General features: G+C 41.8%; 3 protein-coding genes across 5 annotated transcripts in view; 1 reads left to right on the forward strand and 2 right to left on the reverse strand.

The window, feature by feature from the left end:
* The window catches only part of LOC129787680 (neuropeptide SIFamide receptor-like), a 44,834-nt gene extending 41,957 nt beyond the window's left edge, over nucleotides 1-2,877 (reverse strand). For both annotated transcript variants that reach the window (XM_055823409.1, XM_055823408.1), the window contains exons 1-2: nucleotides 2,353-2,877; nucleotides 1,162-1,453 (exon numbers count right to left, since the gene is read on the reverse strand). In XM_055823409.1, coding sequence (XP_055679384.1) covers nucleotides 1,162-1,453; nucleotides 2,353-2,499 — 439 coding nt within the window. In that variant the 5' untranslated portion in view covers nucleotides 2,500-2,877. The remainder of the gene's footprint in view (nucleotides 1-1,161; nucleotides 1,454-2,352) is intronic.
* Nucleotides 2,878-3,026: 149 nt separating this feature from the next.
* On the reverse strand, nucleotides 3,027-11,064 carry LOC129787679 (eIF-2-alpha kinase GCN2). Of its 2 annotated transcripts, none has more exons than XM_055823407.1 (9): nucleotides 10,890-11,048; nucleotides 10,642-10,805; nucleotides 9,906-10,549; nucleotides 8,355-9,844; nucleotides 7,437-7,853; nucleotides 7,245-7,362; nucleotides 6,396-7,173; nucleotides 4,776-5,522; nucleotides 3,027-3,248 (listed from the first exon to the last, which is right to left on the reverse strand). In XM_055823407.1, exons 1-9 carry the CDS (start codon nucleotides 10,944-10,946, stop codon nucleotides 3,149-3,151), a joined length of 4,515 nt encoding a protein of 1,504 aa, XP_055679382.1. In that variant the 5' UTR covers nucleotides 10,947-11,048; the 3' UTR covers nucleotides 3,027-3,148. The 2 variants fall into 2 exon arrangements, with proteins under 2 accessions (XP_055679382.1, XP_055679381.1); XM_055823406.1 differs by lacking the exon at nucleotides 3,027-3,248 and adding an exon at nucleotides 3,295-4,696 and having other exon boundaries at nucleotides 10,890-11,064.
* Nucleotides 11,065-11,253: 189 nt separating this feature from the next.
* Nucleotides 11,254-13,709, forward strand: LOC129787682 (polyribonucleotide nucleotidyltransferase 1, mitochondrial). Its single transcript, XM_055823412.1, has 2 exons — nucleotides 11,254-11,431; nucleotides 11,502-13,709. Exons 1-2 carry the CDS (start codon nucleotides 11,298-11,300, stop codon nucleotides 13,657-13,659), a joined length of 2,292 nt encoding a protein of 763 aa, XP_055679387.1. The 5' UTR covers nucleotides 11,254-11,297; the 3' UTR covers nucleotides 13,660-13,709.
* Nucleotides 13,710-13,904: the final 195 nt, after the last annotated feature.

The following is a 13,904-nucleotide window of genomic DNA, read 5'->3' on the forward strand; positions in this document are numbered from 1 at the left end:
AGGCATGGAAATTACAGGGACGTGGCCGTATAGCTCCAGAGAGTGTTTTCAGTGTGCTGCCAATCGATGGGAATTTTCTTCTATATACATGTGGGAATGCCTTCGGGAAGAGAGCATCGTTAAATCTGTCTCACTTTGGGCCATATTCTTCATCATTAGCGAGAGACAGACAAATATCGGACGGGATTTTGGGGGGCAAAACGGGTGGAGGGGGTGGTGTAGAAAATTGTTGTGTTTTTCCTGGTATATGTATTATGGCATGAAGCATGAGTGAGTCACGGAGGAAAAAGCATAAAGCTGTGCATGGAGTGTCTCTCGGTACTATGTATTTCGTGTCTGCGCTTGGGGGAGAGGGTGGAAAAGCACACGCTATATAGAACGCGCACACACAGGTACACAATTTGTGTGGATATATGGAAAAGTAGGTCGCAGTTGTGTGCCGATGACCTACCGTCGATTGCGGGGTTGGAAAACTCTCCACTCGCAACGGAATCGAGAGTAAGCCACCAACCATCGGATTGAGTGGAACTTACAATGCTTCATTTTCTCGCCACTCTTCCCACATACTACATACACTGTATGTTATGTATAATAAATTATTTCGTTTTCCCGGAGAGGTTTATTTCTCTCTCTCTCTCTCTCTCCCTCCTGGCAAGCATACAAATTCCACAGGGATAATTGGAGGGATAGCAACAGCAGAAGGGTTTTCCCTCCCCCACCCCCTTGTGCTCTTTCTAAAGAATTTTAAAGTCTCGTCGAGGAATGGATATTCCGCGTGTTAACAGACCAGAAAAGAGAAACAAGGCAAATTGATACGATGGGTGGAAACCCATTGGGACCCATATATGAAGTACATAATGGCATTGGGAAATCGCGGTGGAAAATCCATGGGAAAAGTTCACGAAACATTTCCCATACCGTGTCAAGTTGAAAATGTGCCAAAGAGCACAACTCTTCACAGCCAGGTGGAAAATTTATCACACTCACGGGAAAAATTTTCCCCATCGCCACACCGATTAAGGTGATCTGTGTAATTGAATTTAATATCAGATATCACCCTCTGGCCAGTACTTTTGCCCATGGACACACATCTGGGATTCCCCATGGAGGGGGAAAAGTGCAAATTGAACAATGTACATATATGGGGGGTATTGTACTCACGGACGAAAATGTTGCTCATGAGGGTAGCAGGGAGGCAGAAAACAATCACAAGGATGTCAGCTAGGGCGAGATTGACGATGAAGTAGTTGGTGACTGTTCGCATCCGGGGTGCCCGCATGACCACGGCGATAACAAAACTATTCCCAATGAGTCCCACGGTGAACACAATGGCATACGCCACGCAATAGACGGCAGTCATGGTGAAGGAGTGTCGGTAGAAGAGCTCATTGTCCTGCGATTCTGAGCTCACGGTGGAATTGTATCCACTCCCTGTTTGATAGTCATCAAAATCCTGCGGGAGATCCAAATGGAAAAGCCACTCAAAAGTGATTTTTTTCGGTGTGGGAGGAAAATCACAAAATTGTACAGAGTTGAAGAGAAAATAGATAAAATGTTTTATAGATTAATTTTTAATCATTATTTTATCATTTAGTAGAGCTTTAGATAACTCTTTAGGACGTTTTTAAAATTAAATTATATGCTGAAATTTTTTCTTTTTTGGATGAAGGCCAAATTGCTCTCTAATTCATAGAAATTTTGAATTTTTATAAGCAAAAGTGAGAAAAATCCAGAGGAAAATCTTAAAAAATGAGAAAATTTTGCAGATCGATAACAGGGATTAAAAAGAAAACAAATAAAAGGATAATTTCCAAAATTTTATTTAAAAAAATACAAATAAAATAATTTAAAATAATATAATTGCAGATATTCTTTGGGCGACAACACCAAAATTATCTCAACAATAAACGAAAGAATAATAAAGGGCTGGTTTCTGATAAAATCTTTTCTTTTCTCTTCTAACAATTAAAAAGTTGCTGTAAGATTTTGACAGATGGGTGTTGTTAAATCGTTCTATTTTCGTTCTAGAAGAGAAAAACAAAGATTTTGTTGTCCGAGAAAATAGTCAGAAAGATCTCTGAAGGGGCCTGGAAAAGTAATTTTTCTTCAAAAATACGATTAAAGGTAGAAACAAAAAGTCCTATAAGATTTTTCCCGGAATACCAAAAATCTTATAACTGACGAATTGTAAGAAAAGAAAAGATTTTTATCAGAATCTACCTCAAAGAACCAACTAACAAAAATATAAAACAAAAATTCTAAAAAAAAATCTATGATTTAAAATTTTTCAACTCTATCCAGAAAATAAGCAAAAAAACATTTATGAACGCAGAGAAAACGGAGAAAACTTACATCTGACGATGTGTCCCAGTCCGTATTGTAGGATCCCCTAATCATGGGCTCTGCCAGCCTGAGGGAGGCCACATCGGGAGTTGGTGGTGTGACCCTCTGCAGCTTTAGAGCCAGCGCCATGGAAAACATCTCACTTCCAATTTCCATTTTTTCTTGTAAAATTTGTTTCTTTTTTTCCTTTCTAATGGCAGTAAAAACGGTTGATTTTCTTTCTTTCTTTTTTTTTAATGTAAAATGTTCACAGTATACGCTAAGTTTTAATTGGAAAAAGGGTTCAGCATGAAAAGTCACTGATTTATTGTATTCAAAAGTCTGAGATTATTATTTTTTACCATCAAACACACACCATTCCTTTGCACACCACTAACATTACTCAAATTTATTTGTTTTTTTTTAGTTAAATCGTAAAAGAGAGTCTTCCTAAAGCACACGGTTTTGCTCAACTTCTTCTTTATTTTATTATTTTATTTAATTTTTTAAAAAAGTTCCAACGAAAATTTCTTTTCAAGTGATAAAAAAGCGTTGAATTTTATCAACTAGTTCCCTTTCCCTTACACTTTTTTCTTTATTTTTTCTTTAATTTGTGTCCCCGTTTTTACTTCAACAAACAAAATTAACTGCCTATTATATCAAGTAGAAATGCAATTTAAAGGTGCCCACACTCATGTGGAGTCTGAAGCGTCCGCTGAGGTGCTTGTCGCTCCATACTGAACTTGATACTGAGCTCTGCCGTGGCACACAAGTCTGCATTTAACCGAAAAAACACTAGAGGATGGTCCATAACTCCAACGAGGGTTCAAATACCTTCCATATAGGATTTGAAAGCTCTCCACTTGCGCGCGCAGAGCTTTACCCACTGCCAATCCACCCACCCGACACCCTGCTGGAAACTTCTACTGCAAAATAGATGGAAGTTAGCTTTCGCGCGCAAAGGATTGAAGCTTTTTCGTCCTTATTTCTTTTTTTTCTTTATTTATCTCAAAAACATCCTTTAAATTCTTTCACTTTGTACATTTTTCTCCCACATTGTCCTTCATAAATATTATAAAATTAGTTTTCTTTTTCTGAGAGAGAAAATAATGATTATCAAAAAATTATATTTTCTGAAAAATCTCACTTTAACTTTATTCTTCTCATCAACTCTCTCACCTTATGTAGGAAAATAAATCACTTTGTGCTTTTGTGGCGGGTACAGAATACAGAAGTGCTCTGTAATCATACTCGTCATCAAGGGGTTGAAAGCTCATATAAATACTTAATACATATTTTGTGAATTTAATTTTTTTTTGTATTTTTTTAGCTTAAAAGCTGGTTTTAAATTAAATGAAAATGAATAATAAAAATTCTATTTATTTTTGATTTCCTAAGTTTCTTCCACCATCAAAGCTTAAAGAGCTATAATCATTATGTTTATATGATTAGACTTAATGCTTGCAAGGAACTTAATTTATTTTAAATGCTTTCAATGGGCCTGAGATTGAGACTTTGAAAGGAACAAGAAGAAGAAGCAGGATCAAGACTTTTCGAATTTGTTTATCCCCTTCATCAGGTCTTATAAATTATTCAAATTATGAATTTTCTTTTGTTTAAAATAAAAATGAAAGCATACAATAAAAAAAATCTAAACCGACTAAACCGAAGATGCTAATATGTAAAATAAAAAAAAAATCTTATAATTTAATTATTTTTTTGTGATATTACAAGAAGCACAAACCAACTTTTTGTTATAAAAATTCATAATTTTTGTGATAAAAAAATCTGTTCTTTATTTATTTTTATTCAAAAAAAAATGACACTTTTCATTTTAAAAAGTTAGAATATTTTACATGTAAATTCATAAAGTATTTTTTGCAACTAATTCATACAATTTTTTTTACTTCTTTCAATATAAATCATAAAAAAAATCAAAGAAAATATTCATTTATTTTAAAAATTCTTCTTGTATTGTCTTTTTTTTTCTCATTTCTTTCTTCGAAAACTTTTAAATTCTTCCTAAAGTTCTTTATAAAATTCGTCAAAAAGAAATCTTTGTTCTTAAATTTTTTTAACGCAAAAAAAAAACTAGAAAATTAATCTTTTCTTAATTAAAAAAAAAATTCAATTTGTTGCGTTCTCAGCTTAAGAATTAAAGATTGTTCAATTAACCCCTTGATTGTGTCTGCCTGCACTTTAACCTTCGCCACGTGATTCGCAATTTTTACTCCTAAAAAACTAAACTACAAATCTATATCCTAAATCGGGGATGCTGCATAGCCCAATAATTGAGTAGGACCGCCGTGGATTAGCTAATTCATCCATTATTTGGTCATAGAGCGATGTGAGATATTTCTTGAGACGTGGAAACCTTTTTTCCGGCCAAAACATGATAATATTTCTTTTAAAAAAAAATCTTTTACCAAGAAAAATGTTTTTTTGAGACTCACCTCTCGATGATTTTGGGAATTTCCTCTTCTGTGGGGCATGTAGCAATATTGCGGGGTTCCAGCGTTCCCACAAAGAGTCCTAAGGCACTCAATGGTAGATCCACGGCATACACGCGGATACGCTCCTTGGCCACAAAGAGCTTCAATGAACTCGCCATGATTTGCAAAATATAATTCTCCAGTCGCTTCTTCGCATGATTAGCCATTTTCTCCATTGTAATGAATTGAACTTCAACATTGGAGAAGCACGATGGTGCACTATTGCTCCTGAGGCTCGTACTACTTGCACTTGTATTCATTTGAGATGAATTGAAGCTCTCACTGAAGTTTGTTTCTGGAGGATTTCGTATTTTGTGCAGATATTCCATCAAGTCCGGACGACTAATTTGCTGATCACGGAAGATTTTATTATCCCACGACCTCACACGGAATGTCCCACCTTCACCCAGGACAATCACATGAGCTGCCCCGAGACCTTCAGCTGCTTGTTCAGCCTCCTCCAGTTGGGACGCCTCAACGACACCACACTTGATGTCCATCGACCAGATTGTGTGGAGAATCTGCGTGACGTCTTGCAGCGGTGGACGAGAGCCCAAGACGCAGATAACAACATCAAGTGAACGATACTCTGTGCTTGTTGATGTTAAACCAAGGAAATTCACCATCTTATCCATTGCAAAGGAAAATCCAACGCCACAGATGTTCTTTGCTGGGACGTCAATTCGACGACACTTTGAGCCTATTTTCCTACAAAGAGAGCAAAGTTGAGCTTTCTAGGAAACATAGGGTTACTACCTCTAGGGGGTTCACCCGGAGATTTCGGGTTTCGGGGTATGATCTCTGGGCTGCGGGTTTAGAATGAATTTCTCCGAGTCACACGTCTTAAGTCAGATCTCAGTTTTTCTAAATCAGAACAAACTTCTTTAAGCTAGACTACAGTTTTTTTCAAACTAGGTTTAAGTTTATAAAGTCATTCCTAAGATTTTTAAGCAAGATCTTTGTTTTAGACTAGAATTAAGTTTTTTTAAGATCAGGCTTTTAAGATTTCAAGGTTAGATCAGACTGAACTGAAGCCGAATTAGTCTTAAATGTCTGACCTAAAGAAACTAAGGTTCGGTTTAAAAAAAAATAGGTCTGGCTTAATAAACAGCTTAGCTTTGTTTCTTAAGTCAGGCTTAAGTTTTTAAATCAAATTTACATTTTTTGATGTGTTTAATAATTAAAACAGGCCAGATCTAGAATACTCTTAACCCTACCTCAGCATGACTTAGGAAACTTAGGCTCAGTTGATAAAACTGAAGTCTAGTTTAAGTAAAATTAAGCCTGGTTTAAAAAAAACTCAAGTACTTATGCTAAAGAAAAGTTCGCGAAGAAAGCGAAACTTATAAACAAAAAGAAACAATTCTAAATAAAATAAAATAATTTATATAAAAATAAATTTCATTGCCTATCGAGAGATGAAAAGAGAGAGATCAACGTAATTTTTTTTAGTATTACGAACATATAAAAATTTAAGGGGGAGGGGAAGGTAAAATCTCAGGATTAGAATGTAATGTGAGATGGTAACCCTTAAGGAAACACTAAAAAAGCTAAATATAATCATTTAAAAAGAAAACTCACTGAAAATCAGCTAGAAGGTCATCGTATCTCCCTCCTCCAGCCAAAACATCTGGGCCATGTTTTCTAGTCTTCTTCAGGTCTGCCACCATTTGCCAAACAATTCCCCCAGAACGAGCTCTATTGAATCCCGCTGAAAGTCCCGGTTGAAGAATCATCGGACACGTTACTCCCATTCCCTGAACTAATTGCACAACCGACTCCAACTCCCTGATAGCCCCTTTGGCCAATGCTGCCGCCTCCCCGCGACCCTTGACGAGAGATCTCAGTGCACTGCCATTTATACTCCCCCTGGGGCCACCAAGAGGTGATTCCGTGACGAGTAAATCAATGAGTGTATTGGTGTTGTGTTTTGTTGTGGCAAAAATGGAATTAATTGCGGAGGTGAGTTGAAATTTGGTAATTTTGCACTCCATAAAATCCTGAATGGCCCTTAGGAGATTACTCTGCTTCTCCTTGGGCACATTGCAGTGCATAAGAATGGCACGAAGGAGTGTTGTATGATTGAGACGAAAGCTGAGATTCTTCTCACGTAGCTCCGTGAATTCCATTGAAATTTCATAGGAAACGGAAATTATTTCGGCATCGAGGAGAAAATTGCCCGTATCTTGGGAGATTATATCAAAAGCACATTCATAGAGTTGCTTTGGGTGGAAATTGAAGACCTTCTTCTCACGATACACCCGCCCAATTGAGTAGCGTCTGATTGATGTAATCCCACTCACCGCCACATGACTTGCAAATGGTTGACGGAGATCGTACGGGAGGTAGACAACGTTTCCTGTGGATAAGGAATTTTTTTTCTCACACACAAAATGTAGGCGGCAAAAAAGCCTCCACCCCAACACTTACCGGAATGTGTCATCAATTTCACGGAATCCACATAAGTGTGGTCCTTTCCCAAGGGCGTCAGGAGAGGCGTTATCACCTCAATGGCTCCATGCCGCTTGAAAACATGCAGGATTTTCCCCTAAAATCATTAAAGAGTTCACAAATTTCAAAAGAAAATCAATTTTATAGGCGGAAAATGAAAAAGTTTCCCACCTTTACGTATCCCATTGTTGTGGAGATGGGAACAATGTTGAGATGATACGTGAGCTCCAGGGCTTTATTACTCTCCTGCGATAGGCATCGTGACACGAGATGCTTGTACGTGCGACTCTGTGGATTTGCAAGAACATTACGCAGCATTTCCTGCAACTCTGTCGCTTCGAGTCGTGCCGGTGGTACGAGATCTGATGTCAGGAGTTCCTCTGATGATGGACGCTTCGATGGGTCGTGGTCAAGGAGCCATTTAATCACATTCACGTGCTGTGAGTACTTTTTGTCATTCATCATAAAATCCGGGAAGGTTATAGCCGAAGATCTGAGGGCTACGATTGTTTTAACACGCTCCATGGCTGTCTCAAAAGGTGGGATACTCATTTCAAAGAGAATAATACCCAGAGAATACAGATCCACCTGCAGGATGGAAGATAATTTACAGTTCCAAATGAAGCAAAGAATGTCAGGCTCGAAGTGTGTACACTTTTTCCCGGAACTGCTGGATGTGCTTCCCGGAAAGTGCCATAAGTGGCTGGAAGTTGTGCAGCCACCCTTCTCATTGCATCAGGAAGTTTCTAAGGGATCTTATGAATTTTATTTTCAACATCCTGCTGATCTTTGATGTCATTTAGGGGTCAAAATCTAAGTCTATAAAAATGCTTCACGCAATTGCAAAGGAGTCTCCTTACATAGGCAAATTTTGACCTCTAAATGAAATCAAGGATCAGCAGGGTGTTGAAAAGATGGTTCCTAAGATCCTTTAGAAACTTCCTGATGCAATGGGAATAATGACTGCACAACTTCTGGCTACTTATGGCACTTTCCGGGAAGCACATTCAACAAAAGAGAATGTACAAAAAGGGTACAAACTTCAAGAGCTGCTGCAGAGAATTGAAAATTAAACATTCAAGAGCTTACCTTGAGATTGTAGGTGGATTTTGAGGCATTCCCCGTTAGTTCTGGTGCCACGTAGAGCGCCGTCCCTACACGCCCTGTCAGCGTATCCCCCATATCCGATTGCGACGGAGCAATGGAGGCATTCTGCTCTTGACTCTGCAGCGCCAGGAAACTCGTTGTGGCCAAGCCGAAATCACCAATCTTCACTTGATCGCGTGAATCCAAGAAAATATTAACAGGCTTGAGATCACGATGAATCATCCCCTGCTGATGAATGTGCGACAGCCCCTCAGCAATCTCCCGGAAGAGTCTCCAGAGACGTTCTGTGTCATTGCAGAGGCCCCCATCGATGGCCGTCCGGAGGGTACTCTTCTCGCAGAATTCCATCTGAATGTACATGAATTGATTCTCAAAGTGTGGCGATTTCCGTGATTCTGGCCGCTTCTTTGATAAACTCTCATCCCCAAAGTCCTCCAGTTCAACGCACTCCCCAGCGGAATTGACAAACTCAATGCCATCGCTGGGATCTACCCCAGCTGGTGGGATGTAGTTTATCCAGTCGCTAGATTCGCTCGATGATTCATCCGAAGGCTCAATTTGTGCTGGATTTTTGCTATCGGGAACACTCACGGAGAAGTCCCCTCCGGGTATATTAACTTCACCGAAAGCCCCTTCAGGAAGGCCTGTCTCGATCCAGCTGTTGTAGTACCTGACCACATTCTCATGATTCAACCGCGAAAGGAGCTCTACTTCGCGTCGGATCTTCCGGTAAAGTTGCTTATTCCGCGCAGTTAGAGGGATCCTCTTGATGGCGTACTGCCGATTATCGAGGATATTTCGTACTTTCAGTACATCCCCGTAGGCACCATTGCCGAGGAATTGGAGGAGTTCAAATTCACTTTTCAGCCGTGATTGGGCGGTGGCTGAGATGGTGGAATGAAGCTCAGGACGTAGCTCTCGTGGTGCCACAGGAGCTGCCGTGTATTCCACAACGGCTGTTTCATTGAAGAGAATTGGCTGAAGGAAGGGATGAGTTTGAAGCTCAACAGCACTCAGAGTTCTATCGGACTTGCAGCGTTCAATATAGTCACGCATGTTGGACGTATGAGTGGGTAGGAGAGCTTCCAGAAGGGCTCCCATTGCTGGAAGATCACTCCTCGCCGTTCCGGAACATCCAATCAAGTCCTGAAGATAAGGGACGAGGGCAAAATCCGTCACACGGATCGTCCCAGTGTTGTCCATGAAGACCGTCGTGTCGAGGAGATGATTGTGGAAGACAGAGTTGTTATGCAGGAAAATTATAGCATCCAGTACACCCTTGGCCACCATACTGGCACCCTCAGAACACCATCCGAGTGTTCCGGAAATTGTGCAGATGCTCGTGCCGAGAACAAAATCCTGCACCAGGTACACGAGAATTCCCTCCTTCTTCTTCATACAAAGGACACACTCGTAGCTGATTAGATTCTTATGCCGTAGCTGGGAGAGATTCGTAACTTGCTTCTCAATATCTAGTGGAAGGAAGAAGTGAAAATTGAGAAAATCATCCTTAAAAGTCAGAAATTAACTTACTTGATATGATTTCATCCACGTTGTTCTTAGACTCGATTCTGCTGTACTTTATATTCCATTCGGTGAGATAGACCAGCTGTCCGGTTTCCAAATCAATCCCGGAGTAAGCCACACATCCCTTTTGGCTATGTCCAAGGCAGCAGCCCTTCTGGATTTGCCTCCCGGCGCCGTGGAAATAAATAACTTCAGATTTTCGGTGCTCTTTGCACTCATTTGGGTACATGTAGCTCCGGAAGTGTGGCCAGGAAGATTCGGAGACATCCGAAGAGGTGGGTGTGCCGTGATTGGGGCTGGATTCGCTAATACTCCTCCTGGTGTCTTTTCGCATGCGAGATTCATTCTTCAGTATCTCCTTCCGTCGATTCACTTCATCCTTCAGCGCCTGCTGCTCCTCATCCTCCTTCATCTTCTGACAATTTATCCGCTCTTGGTCACGCTTCAGCTTCTGCATCAGCATCTCGTCGTAGAAGCTCCCCGGTGGGGGTTTGTTGTGTTCAAATAGGAATGCCCGAACTGACTCTGCCAACTCGTACACCATCTCGCTCCCCTTGAGTTCAGCCGCTTGCTTCTGTAGACACTTCAAGAGATCCTCAATGAGGGCATCTGACAAACCCTTGCTATCTTCCAGCGCCAATTTGGGGGGTCTGTAAAGGAGGGATTAGCGTTATCTCTTTTACACGGAAACTCCATTAGCGTAATCAATGACACGCTAGGATCGATATGCGCAGGGGCTTACACTTTGGGGTACTTTGCTGGACAAGTGATGTGGACGCTCGTCCAAACATGTGCTTCTGTTGGTCCGGAAGATCCCTTGAGTGGCATGAGTTTTAGCTTGAAGTCCATGGGCTTCCATCCTTGTCCCTTCTCCCGTAGATCCTCAACGTCTACCCCGAAAATTGACTACCATCCGGGGAAGAAGAGAAAAATGGAATCTCATGAAAAGTGGTTGATAAATTGCGCGAGATTTATTCGGAGGAAACTCACCTGAATTGCTTCGAATTCATTTTCCTGCCTTTCGCGATTGCTCTCTCTGGATGCCATTGCATGCCACACACCACTTTTGACAATATTCGTGGAAAAAAACGCGCGGAAATACCGGAAAACCCACTCCGGTCTCTACATTTTCCGCAACACTTTTTTTTCGCAAACAAACCAAACTGAAGTTTTTATCAAAATTTTGTTTTGATTTTTTTCTTCAATTATTTTTTAGATTTACATTTAAGACTTATTTTCTAATTTATTTTTCTGATTATAAAAAAAGCAGAAAATGATTTCTAGTATTTTTATTTTAATATTTTTAATAAAAAAAAAATCATTACAAATTGACACGAAAGGGTTAACATACAAAATATTTGTTTTGTGTAAACTTTAGCGTGGTTCGGTTTATTTCACATGTACGCTCGTCCCTGGAAATCCTGCCTCCTGGGCAATCTCATCCACAGAAAAGTCCGGAAATGCAAGTCACTGCATCGCTGTTTAACGTCTGGAGTGGAGGATGCCACTGTCGAAGCAGTTTTCTCCAACAAGTGAGTACTTCTGGTGTGAGGTTATGTTTCGCCGGCTGCCAATTCCCGAATTTCCTTTATTTTTTTGCAGTCGCACCCTCACCTTGACTTCCGGAAAGTACGCGAGATTTGCAAATGGAAGCGTTGTGGCCCAAATGGGGGATACAGCTGTTATGGTGACAACTGTGGCCAAGCAGAAACCCACATCCGGAGGATTTGTTCCACTTGTTGTGGACTACAGACAGAAATCCGCTGCTGCTGGACGCATTCCCATGAATTTTCTCCGCAGAGAATTGGGTCCGTCTGAGAAGGAGATTCTCTCAGCGAGGCTAATTGATCGATCAGTGCGGCCACTATTTTCACAGGACTTCCGCTATGAAACGCAGATCGTTTGCAATCTCCTGGCTGTGGATAACGCCAATCTTCCGGATATTTGTGCCGTGAATGCAGCCTCAGCGGCACTCAGTGTTAGTGATATCCCCTGGAATGGTCCCATAGGGGCTGTCCGTGTTGGTCTGTGTGACAATGAGATTATCATTAATCCCACAAGGAGAGAACTTCAAGCTTCATCGTTGGATTTGGTGGTCACAGCTACAAAGCAGAACTTAGTGGTGATGCTGGAGGGACGTGGGGATGTCGTTCTGTTGAATGATGTTCAGAAAGCCATCAAGCAGGGAACGAGAGAAGCGCAGCATGTTATAAATTCCATTGAGAAGCTCGCAAAGACACACGGAAGGCCAAAGAGGGTCTTGGAAGCACTTCCAGAAGTTCCGGAGGAGGTTTTTCAAGCACTTCGGATGGCCAGTGAGATTCGTCTCAGGGAAATATTTCGTGATACCACGCACGACAAGATAAGCAGGGATGTTGCGGTAACAGCTGTGAGAACAGAAGTGCTGGAGAAGGTTCGTGGGGACTTTCCGGACACGGAGGGATACCTCATTGAGGGAGCTTTCAACAAATACTGCCGAGAAGTGTTCAGGGAGTTGATATTTGAGCGGGATTTACGGTGTGACGGAAGAGGAATGGATGATTTGCGGAACATCAGCTGCCGGATTGATCTTCATAGACCCCTTCATGGTTCAGCGCTCTTCCAGCGTGGACAGACGCAGGTCTTTTGCACAGTTGCTCTGGATTCCCAGGAGAGTGCATTGAAGCTGGACACAATCTCTGCTCTTGATTCTGGAGCGAGAGCCAAGAATTTCTTCCTGCACTACGAATTCCCACCGTATGCGACGGGAGAAGTGGGCAGGATTGGACCAATTGGACGAAGAGAGATGGGTCATGGTGCTCTGGCTGAGAAGGGACTCATGCCCACACTCCCGAGCGATTTCCCCTTTACAGTACGTTTAACGTCGGAAGTGCTGGAGAGCAATGGTTCGAGTTCCATGGCGAGTGTTTGTGCTGGATCCCTGGCTCTCATGGATGCTGGCGTCCCTGTGAGTGCTCCAGCGGCTGGAGTGGCTATTGGACTTGTGACAAAATGTGAGGACACGAAGCACCTTGAAGACTATCGCCTACTCACAGATATCCTGGGCATTGAGGATTACATGGGGGATATGGATATGAAGATTGCAGGTACACGGAAGGGCCTAACAGCCATCCAGGCGGACATCAAGATTCCCGGATTGCCCCTGAAGGTCGTGATGGAGGCTCTGCAGAAGGCCACGGATGCCAAAGGGAAGATCCTGGACATCATGAAGCTCACAATTTCCGAATACAGACGCGTGAAGAAGGACAGCTGGCCGGTGAGCGATAAAATCACAGTAGAACCCCATCAGAAGGCTAAACTAATCGGCCCTGGGGGCGTCAATCTCCGGCGGATCTACCTGGAAACAGGGGCTCAGCTAACAGCAGAGTCTGAAACGATATTCACCCTCTTTGCCCCTTCAGTGGCGGCAATGGATGAAGCCCGGGAATTCATTGAGGAACTCCTGAAGGCCGACAAGGTGCCAGATCTGGAATTTGGTGGCATTTACACGGCAAAGATTGTCGATGTCAAGGATATTGGGGTCATGGTGACCCTCTACCCTTCCATGCCACCTGCCCTGCTGCACAACTCACAGCTAGATCAGCGGAAAATTGCTCATCCGTCAGTTCTGGGGTTGGAAGTGGGTCAGGAGATTCAGGTGAAGTACTTTGGGCGGGATCCCGTGTCTGGATTCATGCGGCTCTCGCGGAAAGTACTTCAGGGACCCAGTACGACTGTCCGGAACCTCGATAAGGGGGGTGAACAGAATGGTGTAGCGTGATTTGTAGACGTAGGAATAAATTGAGAATAAAGTTTTTACTGTAAATAGTACTTCAGGATACTTTTTCAGGGGTAAAGACTTAAAATCCTTGAAATTTATAAAAGTGAGGTTAGATCTTGAATATTGGCGGGTCAATTTCCTCAGAAAATTCGCAGGAAAACGCGAGAAAATCGCGAAAAATCAAAAAAGTTTACAAATTTTGAATTTGGCGCTCAAACCCATAATCGATGAGAAAATCGATGAAT

This window comes from Lutzomyia longipalpis, chromosome 1, assembly GCF_024334085.1.
Source record: "Lutzomyia longipalpis isolate SR_M1_2022 chromosome 1, ASM2433408v1".
Lineage (NCBI taxonomy): Eukaryota > Metazoa > Arthropoda > Insecta > Diptera > Psychodidae > Lutzomyia > Lutzomyia longipalpis.

Excerpts from the sequence above, each read along its gene's own strand:
- LOC129787679 (XM_055823406.1), bottom strand. The coding sequence starts at position 10,946 with ATGGCATCCAGAGAGAGCAATCGCGAAAGGCAGGAAAATGAATTCGAA. Across the intron at positions 7,854-8,354 it reads AATCCACCTACAATCTCAAG|GTGGATCTGTATTCTCTGGG; the intron begins GTAAGCTCTTGA and ends TCCATCCTGCAG. Across the intron at positions 4,697-4,775 it reads ATTCCCAAAATCATCGAGAG|GTTTCCACGTCTCAAGAAAT; the intron begins GTGAGTCTCAAA and ends GCCGGAAAAAAG.
- LOC129787682 (XM_055823412.1), top strand. The coding sequence starts at position 11,298 with ATGTACGCTCGTCCCTGGAAATCCTGCCTCCTGGGCAATCTCATCCAC. Across the intron at positions 11,432-11,501 it reads GAAGCAGTTTTCTCCAACAA|TCGCACCCTCACCTTGACTT; the intron begins GTGAGTACTTCT and ends ATTTTTTTGCAG.